Here is a 14,004-nt window from a genome sequence, read left to right as displayed (position 1 = left end):
CCCTTTAACAGAAATCGTTAACTTTTATGCTTTTGGAGTTAACGGTTGCTTCTCCACCCGTTCATAAAAGTTAACGAAAACTGTTAAAGTGGAGGGAAATATCACTGCCCTTTTTATATGATTGTGCGCGTGAAGTTCAGTATTGTGTGGCCCACTTCTTAGGATGATCCAAACCGCTCATTTGACGGGCCATAACATAAATAGAAGTAGATCATGGGATGATCCTAACCCTCCGACCTGATAAGGGACTGCAAACCTCTTCATATTGGAGGGTTAGGTTCATACCATGGAGATGATTTATGGGTTAAGGTAAGGCCTAGACTATTTATGTTATGGCACGCCAAATGAACGGTTTGGATCATCCTAAGAAGTGGGCCACACGTTACATTATCATATTTCATTCATTCAGTGGGCCCATCTTGGGTGCCTACAGTTGCCTTGTAAAGTAGTGGTGAAGTACAATATCCCATTTACACTAGAGGGTGGTGTCCCAAGTAAAAACAGGGGCAAATATATTATTTTCCCATTTAGATACCCGGTGGGGTCCGATGCTTTGGAATTTTTTTTACCTGTGATGCTAGGAAGAAGCGCGTGTGTGACCAAGTGTTCAGCCTTAACCACCAATTGATGGGTCCAACGAGAAGACATGCATATTTAATAGAAACCGTTGATCTTGCAGATCATTCACATGTAAAATGGACATATTTTACAGATCATTCCAATTGAAATTATCAAAACGTAAGTTGCGATTAGAAAACAGAGTGATGGCATTCATATTTCAAGAAACAATGGGATGATTTTTAAGCAGGGAAAAATCATATATGTTGAATCAATTGTAGATAATAATTGTTCATTTTGCTTCGGATTTTTGCTTCAACATAGCAATGAAATTGTCTTTCTCTTCTTGTGTCATGCCCTGTGTGGAACAGTCTCCTACCCCCCACTCTGCCCCTCGAATGCAATATTTGTCTTGAATTTCTTGTCGATTCCTGCAAAAAATTTCCACCATTTTCAAAAAATCATGTTACAATGAAATTTTACAAGTTTGTATGAAATGGAAATAAGAGAAATTGAGAATGTTGAGCAAGACAGAAACTTCAATAACTTGAGAGAGGGAGAGAGAGAGGGAGAGGGAGAGGGAGAGAGAGACCTACACTCTTGTTCTCATGTTGCCACTCATCTAATTATTTTAAGGTCTCTTTTGGTACCACTTAACATTATCTATATTATATATAGTGTGAAAACTTTGTTGCTCTGAGGTTATTTAAAACCTTACGGATGTGAGTTTCTTTATAGTTATTAAATATCATATAATGTAAGTTTAATCTAGTTATTTTTGGGTCTCTTTAGGTACCTCTAAAAAAATATCTATACTGTAAATAATGAAGTTTTTTGGATCTTGAGGTTATTTGAGGCTTTATAAATGCGAATTTCTTTAGAACTATTAAATACCTTATCTATTCAAATTTCTTTAAAACTATTAAATATCTTATCTATGCACATTTCTTTATAGCTATTGTTGGGGGTAAAAAAGGCAGCTCTATTGTGATTATTACGTGTTGCATCCCTATCGTGGGGAGTTCACTCAGCCGGGCCGGCAAACGGCCTCGGTGAGGAGCATCACCGTCTCCGAGTCACCTCAGCCTTGCATCCCTCCCTGAGTGGGAGTTCGCCAAATCACCTAGCGTTTCTCTCAAGAAATATCCATGGCATCCCATTGTCATCACGTGCTGTCACCGCCAGGATCCGTGCCAAATCCAATCTCCACTATACAAGGACCTGCATCTGCCAGCCGCCAACCTGTCACAACTAAATAAGCCATATCTCCTATCTTGTCGTAATATCTCCCAGGATCGTACGTGCATGTTGTACCACACCGACATCTCCAGCAATAGATGCAGTCCACATCACCGCCACATCGCACCTAGAAAACCGGAACTCTTGCCTATTAAGGGGGAACCTCTGCTCAAAAGGAGAAAGGGTCCATAGAGGATTTTCACCTCGCACTCCGGAGAGAGACCTTTGGCCTTACCGCCGGAGAAATACACATCGAGCACTCAGTTGAGCCCAATCCATCTCCCATACTGTCTAGTACTCGTAACCTTAGGCGTGCGTATCTACCCCCAGTTCATGACGATCTCCTTGTCTCTACCATGATATTTCTATGAAACTTGACTGCAAAAACTATCCCTTATGGAGATCAAAGTTTATTGCTATATCGCGTGGAACCTTTGGTTCTTAACCCAGATTTTCATTTTGGGTAACCCTAGGACCAATTAATTCTTAATTGGTTAATCTCTTCACCAACAGAGAGCCCTATAGACCATGTCATCGGACTTACTACTTCCATGACAGTCTGGACGACTCTAGAGCGCATGTTCTCCTCCGCTTCTCGTGCTCAGATTTGCAACTCCACATGCACGAGATATCTTATATAAAACGCCCTTTACGATGTCATTCAAGCCTTTGATCTTTGTCAATCTTGTGAATGAGATCTAGATCTCCATTCAGCATTGGATCTTATTCCAAATGGTTGGGCATGTGATTGTTCATCAAATCAAAAGTCCTGAACACCACGCAAATGTGCCACATGTGAACAGTCGTAGATATTTTCATTCACTGAGACTAGATTATCTTTCTAATCAATCTCAGTTAACTAAGCTGAAATTTATTGTAGGGAGAAGTTTTTTCGGAATTTTTTCCTCATGAAAAAATGAATTTTCCAGTGTTTGGTAAACTCCTTTTCCATATTTTTTTTCTTGTTTTCAAGGGAAACTAAAAACCTAATAGACCCTGGAATTTAATTTTCCAAGCAATATTTCTTCCACAAAAACATATTATTTTTCTTAATTTTCTTTCCCTATAGCCAAAATATTCAAGTAATACCTCATCACCAGTCAAAATAGAAAATCAGTTCAATTACCTTTCTTTATTCAACCTGGATTTTTCTAATAGCTCCTTAAGTATTGGAGATGACTTGAATCTTGAGTCGAATTCAGCATACTTCTTTTGATTTTCTTCTGCATATTAATAAATAAAGCATGTTAATAAATAAAGAGATTAATCCAAGCTTGTCGATCATTATTTTTCTCTTAAAAAATATCAAAATAATAACAAGCAAGAGAGATCAAACCATTGAATTTTGTGAGAAAATCAAGTTGAGGTAGCTGAGGTCCAGGGATCGATTCCAAGCCCGTCGATCCCGAGAGAATTCCCGCATTAGCTGTAGGACCCATGATCTGAATTAATAAATAAAAATGACCCATATTTTTGTATAATTCATGAGTGAAAAGAGAAAGAACGACAATTAAACTAAATTAATTGGATAATTAGATTTAAAAAAAAACATATGTTTGTGTGTGAATTTCTCCAAGCAAAAGACTGAAACACTAAATTAGTTGAACAATTAAAGGGAACTGATATTAGGACAACCACGTTTTGATATTCACACTAACTCATCTTGACTTTTATTATTTAAAGACCAGTCAAAGGTGATTACACTTCCCAAAAAGCTCCCATAAACCAATTAAAAAAGAAAAGACAAGCTGGGTTTGTGCAATTATTAAAACACGGTTGTGCTGATATCATTTCCATAATTTAAATGTCAAACTCTCCTTCATTCCTCGGTATGTCAGAAGGCAACTTCCCAATAATATTTGGGTCTCCCTCTGGTCACCACAAAACTTGCTGTCAAAGATTGTGAACCTCTCTAATTAGCAAAATCACACAGAGGATTTCAAATTGGACTAGCAGATTCCTCTACAGGGCTGGTAGAACTGAACTCATCAAATCGGTCTGAAATTCGTATCAGATTTTCTGGTCTGCTGCCTTCAATATTCCTTCTACAGTATTGGACAAGATAGAAAGAATTCTTAGGGACTTCATCTGGCCAGGAACCGATTTAAAGAAAACCTATCATCCTATCTCGTGGGATCTTGTTACCAGACCAAAGAAAGAAGGAGGGATTGGAATACACAAACTCAGGGATGTTGACAAAGCACTCCAATTGAAGCAGTTCTGGTATATCCTCGTTGGAAGGGACACCCCCTGGAATGATTGGATTAAGATGAAATATATCAAGAATAAAAACATATGGCTGATGAAAATGCCCGCAATCCCTCCTGGGGATTTCACAGTATTCTCCAAGCCCGAGACTTAGCAAGATAGTTCATCTGCTATGCTATAGGAAATGGTGAAGAAATCGACTTTTGGAATCATTCTTGGCATCCCAAAGGACCGGTCTCCGACCAAACCCCAATTGGATCCCTCATCGCCAATATCTCAAAGAAGGCCACTGTTGATCAGCTGCTCCACCAAGGTTGTTGGGACCCTATCTTCGACAATCCATGGTTCTCAGACTTGAAGAACATCACTAACTCTACAATTCTGATAGAAGGATCTGAAAACAAGCCAATTTGGAAACCAATATCAGATTGCTCTTTCAATACGAAAAGTGCATGGAACTCGATTCGAATTAAACATCAGCCTTATTTTGGAGCAGCACAATATGGTTTCCCAGGCACGTGCCGAAGCATGCCTTCACTCTGTGGCAGAATCTCCTAAATAGGTTGGGAAGTACAGATAAATTATTGCATCTCTTCTTTAAATGCACTTTCTCTTGGTGGATATGGAACTCAATCTTGCGAAGATTCAAAATCAAAAGAAAAGGAAGCTGCTCAATCTATCGCGAAGAAGCGACTGTCAGGACTCAGTCAAGAGGAAAAGGAGCAATTGCTGTGGCCTTGAAGATTGAGTTCGGAGCTGCAATCTATGAAATCTGGGCGGAAAGGAATGTGCGACTCCGTGGGAAGCCCCACAACCACAAACAGAAGATCCTTAACACAATCCTTCAAATAATCAAAATGCGGATGACTCACTTGACCCCAGGTGAGTTAGATACAACTCGAAACGCCCACATTGCAAGCCATCTTGCTATTCCCATCATTGCCAAACACAGAATCCCGCACATGTCAATGGGTCAAACAAGTATTTAAAAATGCGAATGTGATGCGTAACGAGGCCAAGAAAAATCCTTGTCGACTTGGCGCGGACGCGGTCACAAGTCAGGAGAGTCGAAAGAGTTTTTATTAACTTCATAGGGCAAAACGCGGTATGCAGATGTGGTGCAGCATGGAATGCAGCCAAGAAAGTCCTTGTCGACTTGGGCAAGTTTCTTGTCATGTAAACGAGTTTTTAAACACTCGGTCAAACCGGAGAATGAGGTTGTGAGACTAAATATAAAGTGGAGACAAAACAGGAACTGGAGGTATCCTTCGAAACTCGGAAGGATCAACAATTGGCTATTTTTCCACAACCGTTCCAAAAGACGAAGTTCACCATCTGGAGATTGAAGCAATTTACAAAGGCTAGTTGCTTGCAAAGAAAAAGGGGATTGAAAAAGTCTGGATAGAATCTGATTCAAAGTCACAATTGGAGCTGTTAATGGTTCTTTTGCATGATCTTTGGAGGAAAGTAGGACACTAACAACCATGGCCAGAATCCGCGAAATCCTCTCCACACTGCATTCCTCTCCAAAGCAACACCTGTATGGAGGGAAGCCAACACTGCCACCCACATTGTAATGGAGAGGATCTCCCCGTTGAGGAGATCCCTCCTTCTCTTATTCACATTGTTTCTACCGACTCTGATGGAGTTTACTACTTTCGATTGTAATTTTTCCCATCTTTTATATATACTATTGTAGGGCTCCTTGCCTAACCCCAGCTTAAAAAAAAAGAAGCTCTAATTCATCATTTGTTGACTTAGTCAAAGTTGATTAAAGAATTCCAATATTACGAGGAAAAATCTGACAAAAAACAACAAGAAAATCTAAATAAAAAGAAAAACCAATTTCAACCATAAACCCAAGAGGATTATTCATTTAATTTAGATTAATTTGGTCAATTAATAACACACACACACACACACACACACACACACACACACACACACACCTTTCAAAAATTAAGAATAAGAACTTCTTTTTTTTCCAGAAGAAAATAAATGTTATAAATGTTTCTTTTATTGATCCATAAAAATTCAAAAAAAAAAAATGTAGTTTCCAAAATAAATCAAAACTGGAAACAGTTGAAATTTAGAACAGCCCAACTTAAATATTTCTTAGAAAAAAAAATATGTTTCACAAAAAAATGATAAAAATCTTAATCAAGGCCATTAATCTCATAAAATAAAAACCTTGGTTGTTCTACAAATAAACGTTGAAAATAATCAAAATTACCATAAAATTTCTAGATTGCAAGCATAAATCGTAAAAATATTCATATTATAACAAAGATAGTTGAAATCCCCAACTGGGTTACCCGGATTTGACAACAAAAGAATTGCCATTGAAGCAGCCAAAGGAATGGTTTTCTGAAGAACTTGGGATGGAGAAAAATAATCGTTAGTCAGAGCAGAAATCGAAGTGGGTTTTTCATAAAAACCGATTCTGATCTTCTTCTGAGAATTTCTGAGCCTGTCCGAGACCTCAACGGTGGGAAAATGGTGAAGAAAAGGGTCAGAAATGGGCATAGATGAAGTAAACATGGTTTTCCTCTAAAAAGCAAAAGATAAGAAAACGAAAGTGAACGAGGAGAGGGATCATCGTCATATAAGCCACAAAAATCATGGGCCGTTAGTAGTGGACCTGAAGGCTTAATGGGCTTTATAAGAAGCAGAACCTGTTTCAGCGCCCGCTTGTAAGAATCTATAGGGCATTAGGGGTGCAAATTTTGCCATCAAAATATGAGGTCTAAAATGGTGGGACCAACTGGCTTGGCTGGAAATAATTAGACCATTCCATCAAAACATGAGGTATAACATAGTGGGCCCCACTCTGATGTGATACAGGGTTTGGGTGGAGATGAAAGGTCCAACCCACCCATCAAAATAGTGGGCCCCACCGAAATCCAGTCAGAGAAGATGTCAAGATGCAAACAATTGACGATAATAATACGCCCCCTCTGCGCATATATTTCTATGTGCACAAAATTTTGCTCGGATTTTGGAAGCTGGTTAGGATTTGAGTTTCTTAGTTTTTGAGCGACCAGCATAGGTGCAAAGCTAGTAATTATAGAAAGGGGTTTGGACTCTACAGTCATGGCAATTTGCGTGGGGGGGGAGGACACAATAAAACCAAGGGGTTTACTGACAACCAATCCCCAATTGTCATGTTGATTGCGAGTTAAGGTTAGGGATGACACATCCTCTCACAAAGTAAGTAGTAGTTGGGAGTTCGGGTTGACGTTTGACAACCATACATTATTTTTTATTTTTAATTTTTTTAATTTTTTTTACATGGAAGCCAAAACCGGGTAAAATCCCTAATAAAGTTTTATTTCATGACAACCAAACTAATCCAAAGTCTAACAAACGTATTAAATAGGTTTTCTAATGGTCGGCATAACCATATTTGTCGACCAAACTTTCATCTGACTCTTTAATTGTCGCACAGAGAAATTCTAGTACGTGTTTATTACAAGCAAACGAAGGTGATAACTTTAGTTAAGATTGTTAGTTAAATCCGGATCGACCAAGGGATCAAGGCGCAGCGGAATGCCTTGGAACATACAAATAACAAAAAATTTCATATCCCTTGACCAAAATCATCCCTAGTTACTAGATTATCGATGTTGATCAAAATAAATTTAGGAGAACTAGAAAAAGAAACCAAATAGATTACCGGCTGCTAATCTTTGCTTGATCCACTCCTTGCTTGGCTTCGATGCTTTCCAAACATGAATGCCTTGGAAGTCCAATGATGACTCATCTTTGATTATTTGGACTGCGGAGGAATCTTGAAGAACTCTCCTTCAATTTGATGGAAGACGAAGAAGAAAATGTTTTTCTTTCTCGAGAGAGAATAGAGAAGAACATGAAAGAAGATAGGGAGAGGAGGAGAGAGAAAACATGTGAGACTCCGTTTCTCTCTCTTTCTCACTTTATTTATTTATGGAAAACCCATTAGGGTTGAATGTCCGAGTCACCTTGGGTGCCCAACTCTCTTGAGAAGTTTCCTTTTTCCCATTAAACTTTTTTAATTTTAATTGAAAACATTTACCAGTTAAGATTTTTGAAATATAGAAACTCTTTTTTCTTTATCAAATTTGTTTCCAAAACAAATTAAATTAAGAAAATTAATCTCTCTCTTTCAGTGTCTCTCTTATTACTCAAAAATAGAAACTCCAACTTTCTACTGTAATTAATTCCTCCCAATAATCAATTTAGGGATTATCCAAAGTATAATTCCCAAATAGAATGCTCTTCCAATAATTAATCCGATTAAATTATCCAAAGGAGAGTTTCAAAATTAGAAACTTCTCATCCAATGAAACTTAATTAATTAATCTAATTAATTAACCTCCATACACCACTTCTACAGTATATACACCTAAGTGTGTATATCACTGTTTCGGTGTAAATGCTCCTTGTATCTAATATAGTGGATCTCATCTGTCCGTGCAATTCTTAAAATCTGAGACTCGAATTCTCCAAGAAAACTTATGGGTTGAATGAGTAATGAGTAATGAGTGTGATTGCAGCAGGGATCCGACGGTTGATCTTGCAAGATTCAGAGAGCCCCACTACGACCTCGCTCTGCAGCCATACTACGGTCACATTTACGTAAGTGTCCCCCACCAGGATGTTACCTAAAGATGATCATTAGATCATCTGAATACCCCTACTAACATCCTATCAGTACATTTTTTATTTCATAGGCCCACCTAAGTTATAGCTTCCAATCTGCAAGTTTGGGCTGCAAATGTATTTGCAAATTCCTTTGAAAAAATAACTAATTCTTTTCGAAAACCTTTTGATAAATATTTTATCAAATCGCATGGCTAGGCTATTTAGAGGCCCGTGCTATGGTTGAAATTGTAAGCGACTTTCCTCTATGAAAGAGGTGGAGGTTGCATATCAGACATCCCTATTGACGTCATGGGTTACCATATAACTCAGTACTACTCTCAAGTGATCCTAGAACCACAGTTAGGTAGATTAAAGCAATAGAGCGAGACCACAGGCCAATATGACCCCTCAGGTCTAAGGACATATAATGGGTCATGTCTAGGTAGAATAGCCTTATCATTGTTTCCTGTCCACAGGCTACTCTATATCATGATCCCGTTCAATGTGCAAACCATTCACTACACCCACTTTGCCTGCTTAGGGTCAACTACCCCAGCGACTGAGATAGGCCACACAAATTCATGTATGGAGGCAAGGTTTGATACTAGCTGTGTACAGGAATAGATGTCCATTCTCAACCCCAACCAGGAACCTTTTAGTTCTTCAAAGAATCGGAATACCATCTCTCCACGCCCCATTAGGATCTTTGAATCCATATGCAAGATATTCCTATGACGTTGCCTAAAGACAAACATGTGTCAATTTATAAACTACGCAAACACATTCCTTTATTATACCCATTAATTGTCATGGAGTTTATTAATTTAATCTTATGCATTACTAAATGACTGGATTTTGGGGCATATAGTCTAACAAAGATGACATTTATTTTAAAATTTATTCTTAATAGAGGGTATTTTGGTCATAATCTACAATTGTGTAACTTAAATTATCTTTCAAAAGGAAAATAGATAAACTTTCCAAAAAAAAATAAGAGATAAAGTCTCAAGAACTAGGTAGAAATTATTAAATCCCATAAAACACATTGTTCTTGAATTCATTCCATCAAGAGAAAGTTATAATACATCCCCTCTAATGATACTGACCTGTTGGCCAGGTAAAATAATCAAAAAATATCAAGAGGAAGAGAGAATTTGACTTGGTAACCGAAATACAGACGGAGAGGACCATGGGAAGTGGACGATTGACGACAATAAGATGCCCCCTCTATCCATATATTTCTGTTGGGGATTTTTGAAGGTAATTAAGGTTTTGTGTTTCTTTATTTGTTCATTATAATTCTTGAACGACTAAAATGGGTGTAAAGCTAGCCGTAATAGAAAGGGGTTTTGATTATGTAGTCATCACAATTTCAAGGATAGAGAGAGACTTATAAAACCAAGGGGTTTACCAAAAAACAATCTCTAATTTTCAAGTTATTTGTGAGTCTGGGAATTCCATGTCGGTCGACCATCCTCCGACAAAGTAAGTAGCAACCACGAGTTTAGGGTGACAACCAAACATGATTTTTTCCTGATGTGGGACCAAACTTGGGTGAAATCTTTACTAAAGACTTATTTGAAGGCAACCAATGACACCCCTAGTCTAATGTATGTATTAAATAGGCTTATTAATGGATGGCATACCATATATGCCGGCCATACTTTCTTTCGACATCATAATTTTCGCATAGAGAAACCTTAGTAGGTGTTTGTTGCAGATGGCAACGATGATAACTTTAGTTGATATGCTGTTTATTTGAGAATTTATCCTTAAAAGAAGGGCATTTCGGTCATGATCTGCAATTGTCTTTCTGAAAACTGTTGTCCAAAAAGAATGCAGATAAACTTTCGAGAGAAAATAAGAGGTAAATTCTCAAGAACTGTGTAGAAATAAAAAAACTATAAAATAAAGAAAGAAAGAAATGAAGAATTATAAAGAAAGAGAAGAATAAAATTGGTTTTGAATCTTTAGCACAACCCGATCCGTATATTCGAAATAGATCTATAATGGATCCATAATGAAATTTAAGAAATGTATCTAGGGAGGATTCATTTTGAAGCGACTATTCCCTAGATATATACGTCATGGTATTTCACTGTTCAATCAATTTGAATAGACCTAAAGTTAGAGATTTATCAATAAGCAAATGATTGAGGACGATAGTATTCACATAAAACTTTCACTGAGATTATGGCAGGTGATTTAGGTTTTATGTTTCATTATGTTTTTTTTTTGTTATGGTTTTTTAGTGATTAAAAGGGATGCGGAGGTGATGGTAGTAGAAGGGGTTTTGATTATGCAGTCATCACAGGTTGAGAGAGTGAGAGACTGATAAAACTCTAGGGTTTACAACCAAACAATCGTTCACGCTATTTGCGAGTAAAGGTTAGAGATGCCACGTGGGTCAACCATCCTCCGACAAAATAAAGTCTTTAGGGGGCTTAGGCTGGCGTTTGGCAACACAACCATCCTTCAACAAAATAAATAGTCTTTAGGAGGCTTAGGCTGGCGTTTGATAACCAAACCATCTTTCGGTCATGATTTACCAGTCTTTAGGCTGCTATTGTTTGTACTACTATTTCTAATAATTGCACAAACTAAGCTTTTTATCTTTTTTAAACAACTCTGAAAGGTCATTACCTTAGCCTTTTTTCTTTTTGAAAAAAGGCCAAGTTTGCACATTTATTAAAGGGATTTGCTACAGTCCATCGCAAAAGGCATTTCAAGGATGGTACGTTGCATCTGATGCCAGGCCCCCGTCTGAATGAACACAAAATCTGGTAAAAAGTGAGCCTTTGTGGCTGCGGTCAGATGCAACAGGCCATCCATGAAATGCCTTTTGCGATGGACGCTAGCAAATTCCTTTATTAAAAAATGGTAGTGCCAATATCAGTAGCCTAGGAAAATTATCTCTTTTCTTTTGGAAAACACTTGCTACTGATATTGGCACTATGATGTTTTAATAATCGCACTAACTCATCTTGTCTTTTATTATTTAAGTAGCTGTCACATCTTGTCTTTTATTATTTAAGTAGCTGTGAAAGGTTATTTCAGCTCCTAAAAAGGGGAATCATACCCCCACCCCCCCCCAAAAAAAAAAAAAAAAACGTTCAAAGAAAAACGTTACAGGGTGAATTTATCCTCAAGCAGTGAAGGCGGGGGGGATTTTATCTGTTTTAGTGAGGGGAAATCATTTCCCTTACTATGTTCAAAACATAGTAGTGCAAGTTTCAGTAGCCTTTTCCAAAAGAAATGGGATTAATTGAGACCCACCCCCCCTCCCTTCTCTCACACACACGTGAATGCATTGATCTTGATTTGAAGTTTCATTAGGCATCTCACAAGGGTGAAATCGACAATTCACACATCTTCAAGTTGGGAAAACTTAAAAAAGAGAAGCATGGAATTAATTTCACAGCTAAGTTGTTAGAGACGACAAAGGACAAACAACCAAAAGCAAAAGCCAAAAAAAAAAAAAACACTCACACGTGTCTCACCCTCTCTTCCACATCTCAACTACTTCCCTCAACCCCTTGTCCGAACTCCCCCCACTTTCCACCGCCTTCCTCGCCCCCTCCCTCACCCTTTTCGCCCCCACCTTCAAATCCAAATTCCCCATAAACTTCCTCACTATCTCCCCAATTTCCTCCCCTTTCACAACCCCCTTTTCCTCCCCTTTCCACCCCCATTTCTCCATCCAAATCCCCAACCCACCCCTCCCCACAACCCCAGCATTTATCCTCTGATCCCCAGCTTGTGGCCAAGCCAAAACAGGCACACCATACCAAGCTGCCTCAGTCATAGAATTCCACCCACAATGACTCACAAATCCCCCCACTGATTTATGCCCCAAAATCTTCCCTTGGTCCACCCAATCCATCACAACCAAACCCTTCTCCTTATTCCTCCCTATAAACCCTTCACCTATTATTCTCTCCAACTCTTCCACTTCTTCCTCTCTATCAACCACCTTACTCTTCACCACCCACAAAAACCTACACCCACTTTTCTCCAACCCAACACCCAACTCCTTAATTTGCTCTTCAGATAAAGCCGTCCTACTCCCAAAACTAACATATACAACCGACTCATCTGGGTGCAAGTCTAGCCATGATAATGGGGTACCCTTTTCGAACTCGCATTGATCCAACGGTCCGATCGCGAATACCTGCGGCATCCCAGAGTCTAATTTACCTTCATTCATGGTGGTGAGAGAGTATGGTTCGAACTCGTCGAACGTGTTGATGATGATGGAGGTGGATTTTAGTACGGCGAGACCGTTTTTTATGAATTGGGTTGTGAAGAGGTGCGCGGGATCGAGGAGGGGTGGTGGGATTGAGGATTTTGGTAAGGGAGGTAAGCCGGGAATGTCGAAAACATCGGGAAGGTTGATCGTGGCCGTGGTGGTGGTGGTGGTGATGGTGGAGAATTGGGTTGAGAAATATGCACAAAATGCGAGCATAGATGCGGAGGAAGTGAAGAGAATGTGGTTTGGGAGGTTGAGATTGGAGGCTATTGGGGAGAAGGCGGAGGCGAGGGAGATATCGGTGACGAGGGCGGAGAAGGAGGAGGAGGAGAGGAGAGGGGTGAGGAGGTGGGCGGAGCGACTTATGGCTTCGAAGTGGAGGAAGAAAGGGTCATTGGAGGTGGTAGTGGTTGGGTCAAGGGGCTGGATTTGGAATTCAAGGGGGTGAATTTGGGGGAGGGAGGAGAGGAATTGGGAGAGGTGGTGTGATTCCGCGGCGGAGACGGTGGGGCAGATGGTGATGAGGGTTACGGTTACACCGCGGCCGGCTAGGGTCGCGGCTAGCCGGAGGAATGGGGTTAGGTGGCCCATGCCGGAGCTTGGAAGGAGGGCTACGTGAGGGGGAGTTTTATCGCCGGAATTTGACATTTTGTTGAGAGAGAAAGAGAGAGAGACTAGCTATATAGGTAAGATGAGTAGAAAGAAGGGATATAGGAGTATGGTAAGTGATACTTGCACCCCGTTTTATTTGTCTCTCATTATTGTCTACAGTTCAGTATAGGGTTATTTTATTATGGGAAATGATTTCTGCGCTCTAGTGTTTTGATAAACATGCGCTCCACTTGTCTGTCGTGTAGTATTCAAAAGGCTCTTAAAGCCCTTTAAATGCTACACGACAAACAAGTGAGCGCATGTTTATCAAAACATTCAAGTGCTGAAATCATTTCCCTTTATTATTTGTGTCTTCCTCATAATGTCTACATTTCATTATTTTGCTCTTTGGCTCTGTTCACTTTTATTGGCCCTCCTTTCATTAGTGGCATCCGACACCTAACATTCTGATTTAAGAGCCAGTTGTTAAAGACGCTCTCAACAACCACTCAGTATATGGATTGTTACGATCAAAA

At 39.3% G+C, this 14,004-nt stretch overlaps 2 protein-coding genes across 3 annotated transcripts; both read right to left on the bottom strand.

Moving 5' to 3' along the window:
- Positions 1-624: 624 nt before the first annotated feature.
- On the bottom strand, positions 625-6,568 carry LOC143846791 (uncharacterized). Of its 2 annotated transcripts, none has more exons than XM_077355353.1 (4): positions 6,321-6,568; positions 3,134-3,223; positions 2,924-3,020; positions 625-989 (listed from the first exon to the last, which is right to left on the bottom strand). In XM_077355353.1, the coding sequence occupies exons 1-4, from the start codon at positions 6,544-6,546 to the stop codon at positions 851-853; spliced, it is 552 nt and encodes a 183-aa protein (XP_077211468.1). In that variant the 5' UTR covers positions 6,547-6,568; the 3' UTR covers positions 625-850. The 2 variants fall into 2 exon arrangements, with proteins under 2 accessions (XP_077211468.1, XP_077211469.1); XM_077355354.1 differs by having other exon boundaries at positions 2,924-3,017.
- Positions 6,569-11,989: 5,421 nt separating this feature from the next.
- LOC143846822 (UDP-glycosyltransferase 13-like) lies at positions 11,990-13,636 on the bottom strand. The gene has a single exon (XM_077355394.1). It carries the CDS (start codon positions 13,523-13,525, stop codon positions 12,125-12,127), a length of 1,401 nt encoding a protein of 466 aa, XP_077211509.1. The 5' UTR covers positions 13,526-13,636; the 3' UTR covers positions 11,990-12,124.
- Positions 13,637-14,004: the final 368 nt, after the last annotated feature.

Source organism: Tasmannia lanceolata, unplaced genomic scaffold, assembly GCF_043159265.1.
Source record: "Tasmannia lanceolata isolate RefF3 unplaced genomic scaffold, GAP_Taslan_0.1 ptg000015l, whole genome shotgun sequence".
NCBI classification, from domain to species: domain Eukaryota; kingdom Viridiplantae; phylum Streptophyta; class Magnoliopsida; order Canellales; family Winteraceae; genus Tasmannia; species Tasmannia lanceolata.
The sequence above is the reverse complement of the archived record's forward strand: the minus strand, read 5'-3'. Positions and strand labels throughout refer to the sequence as shown.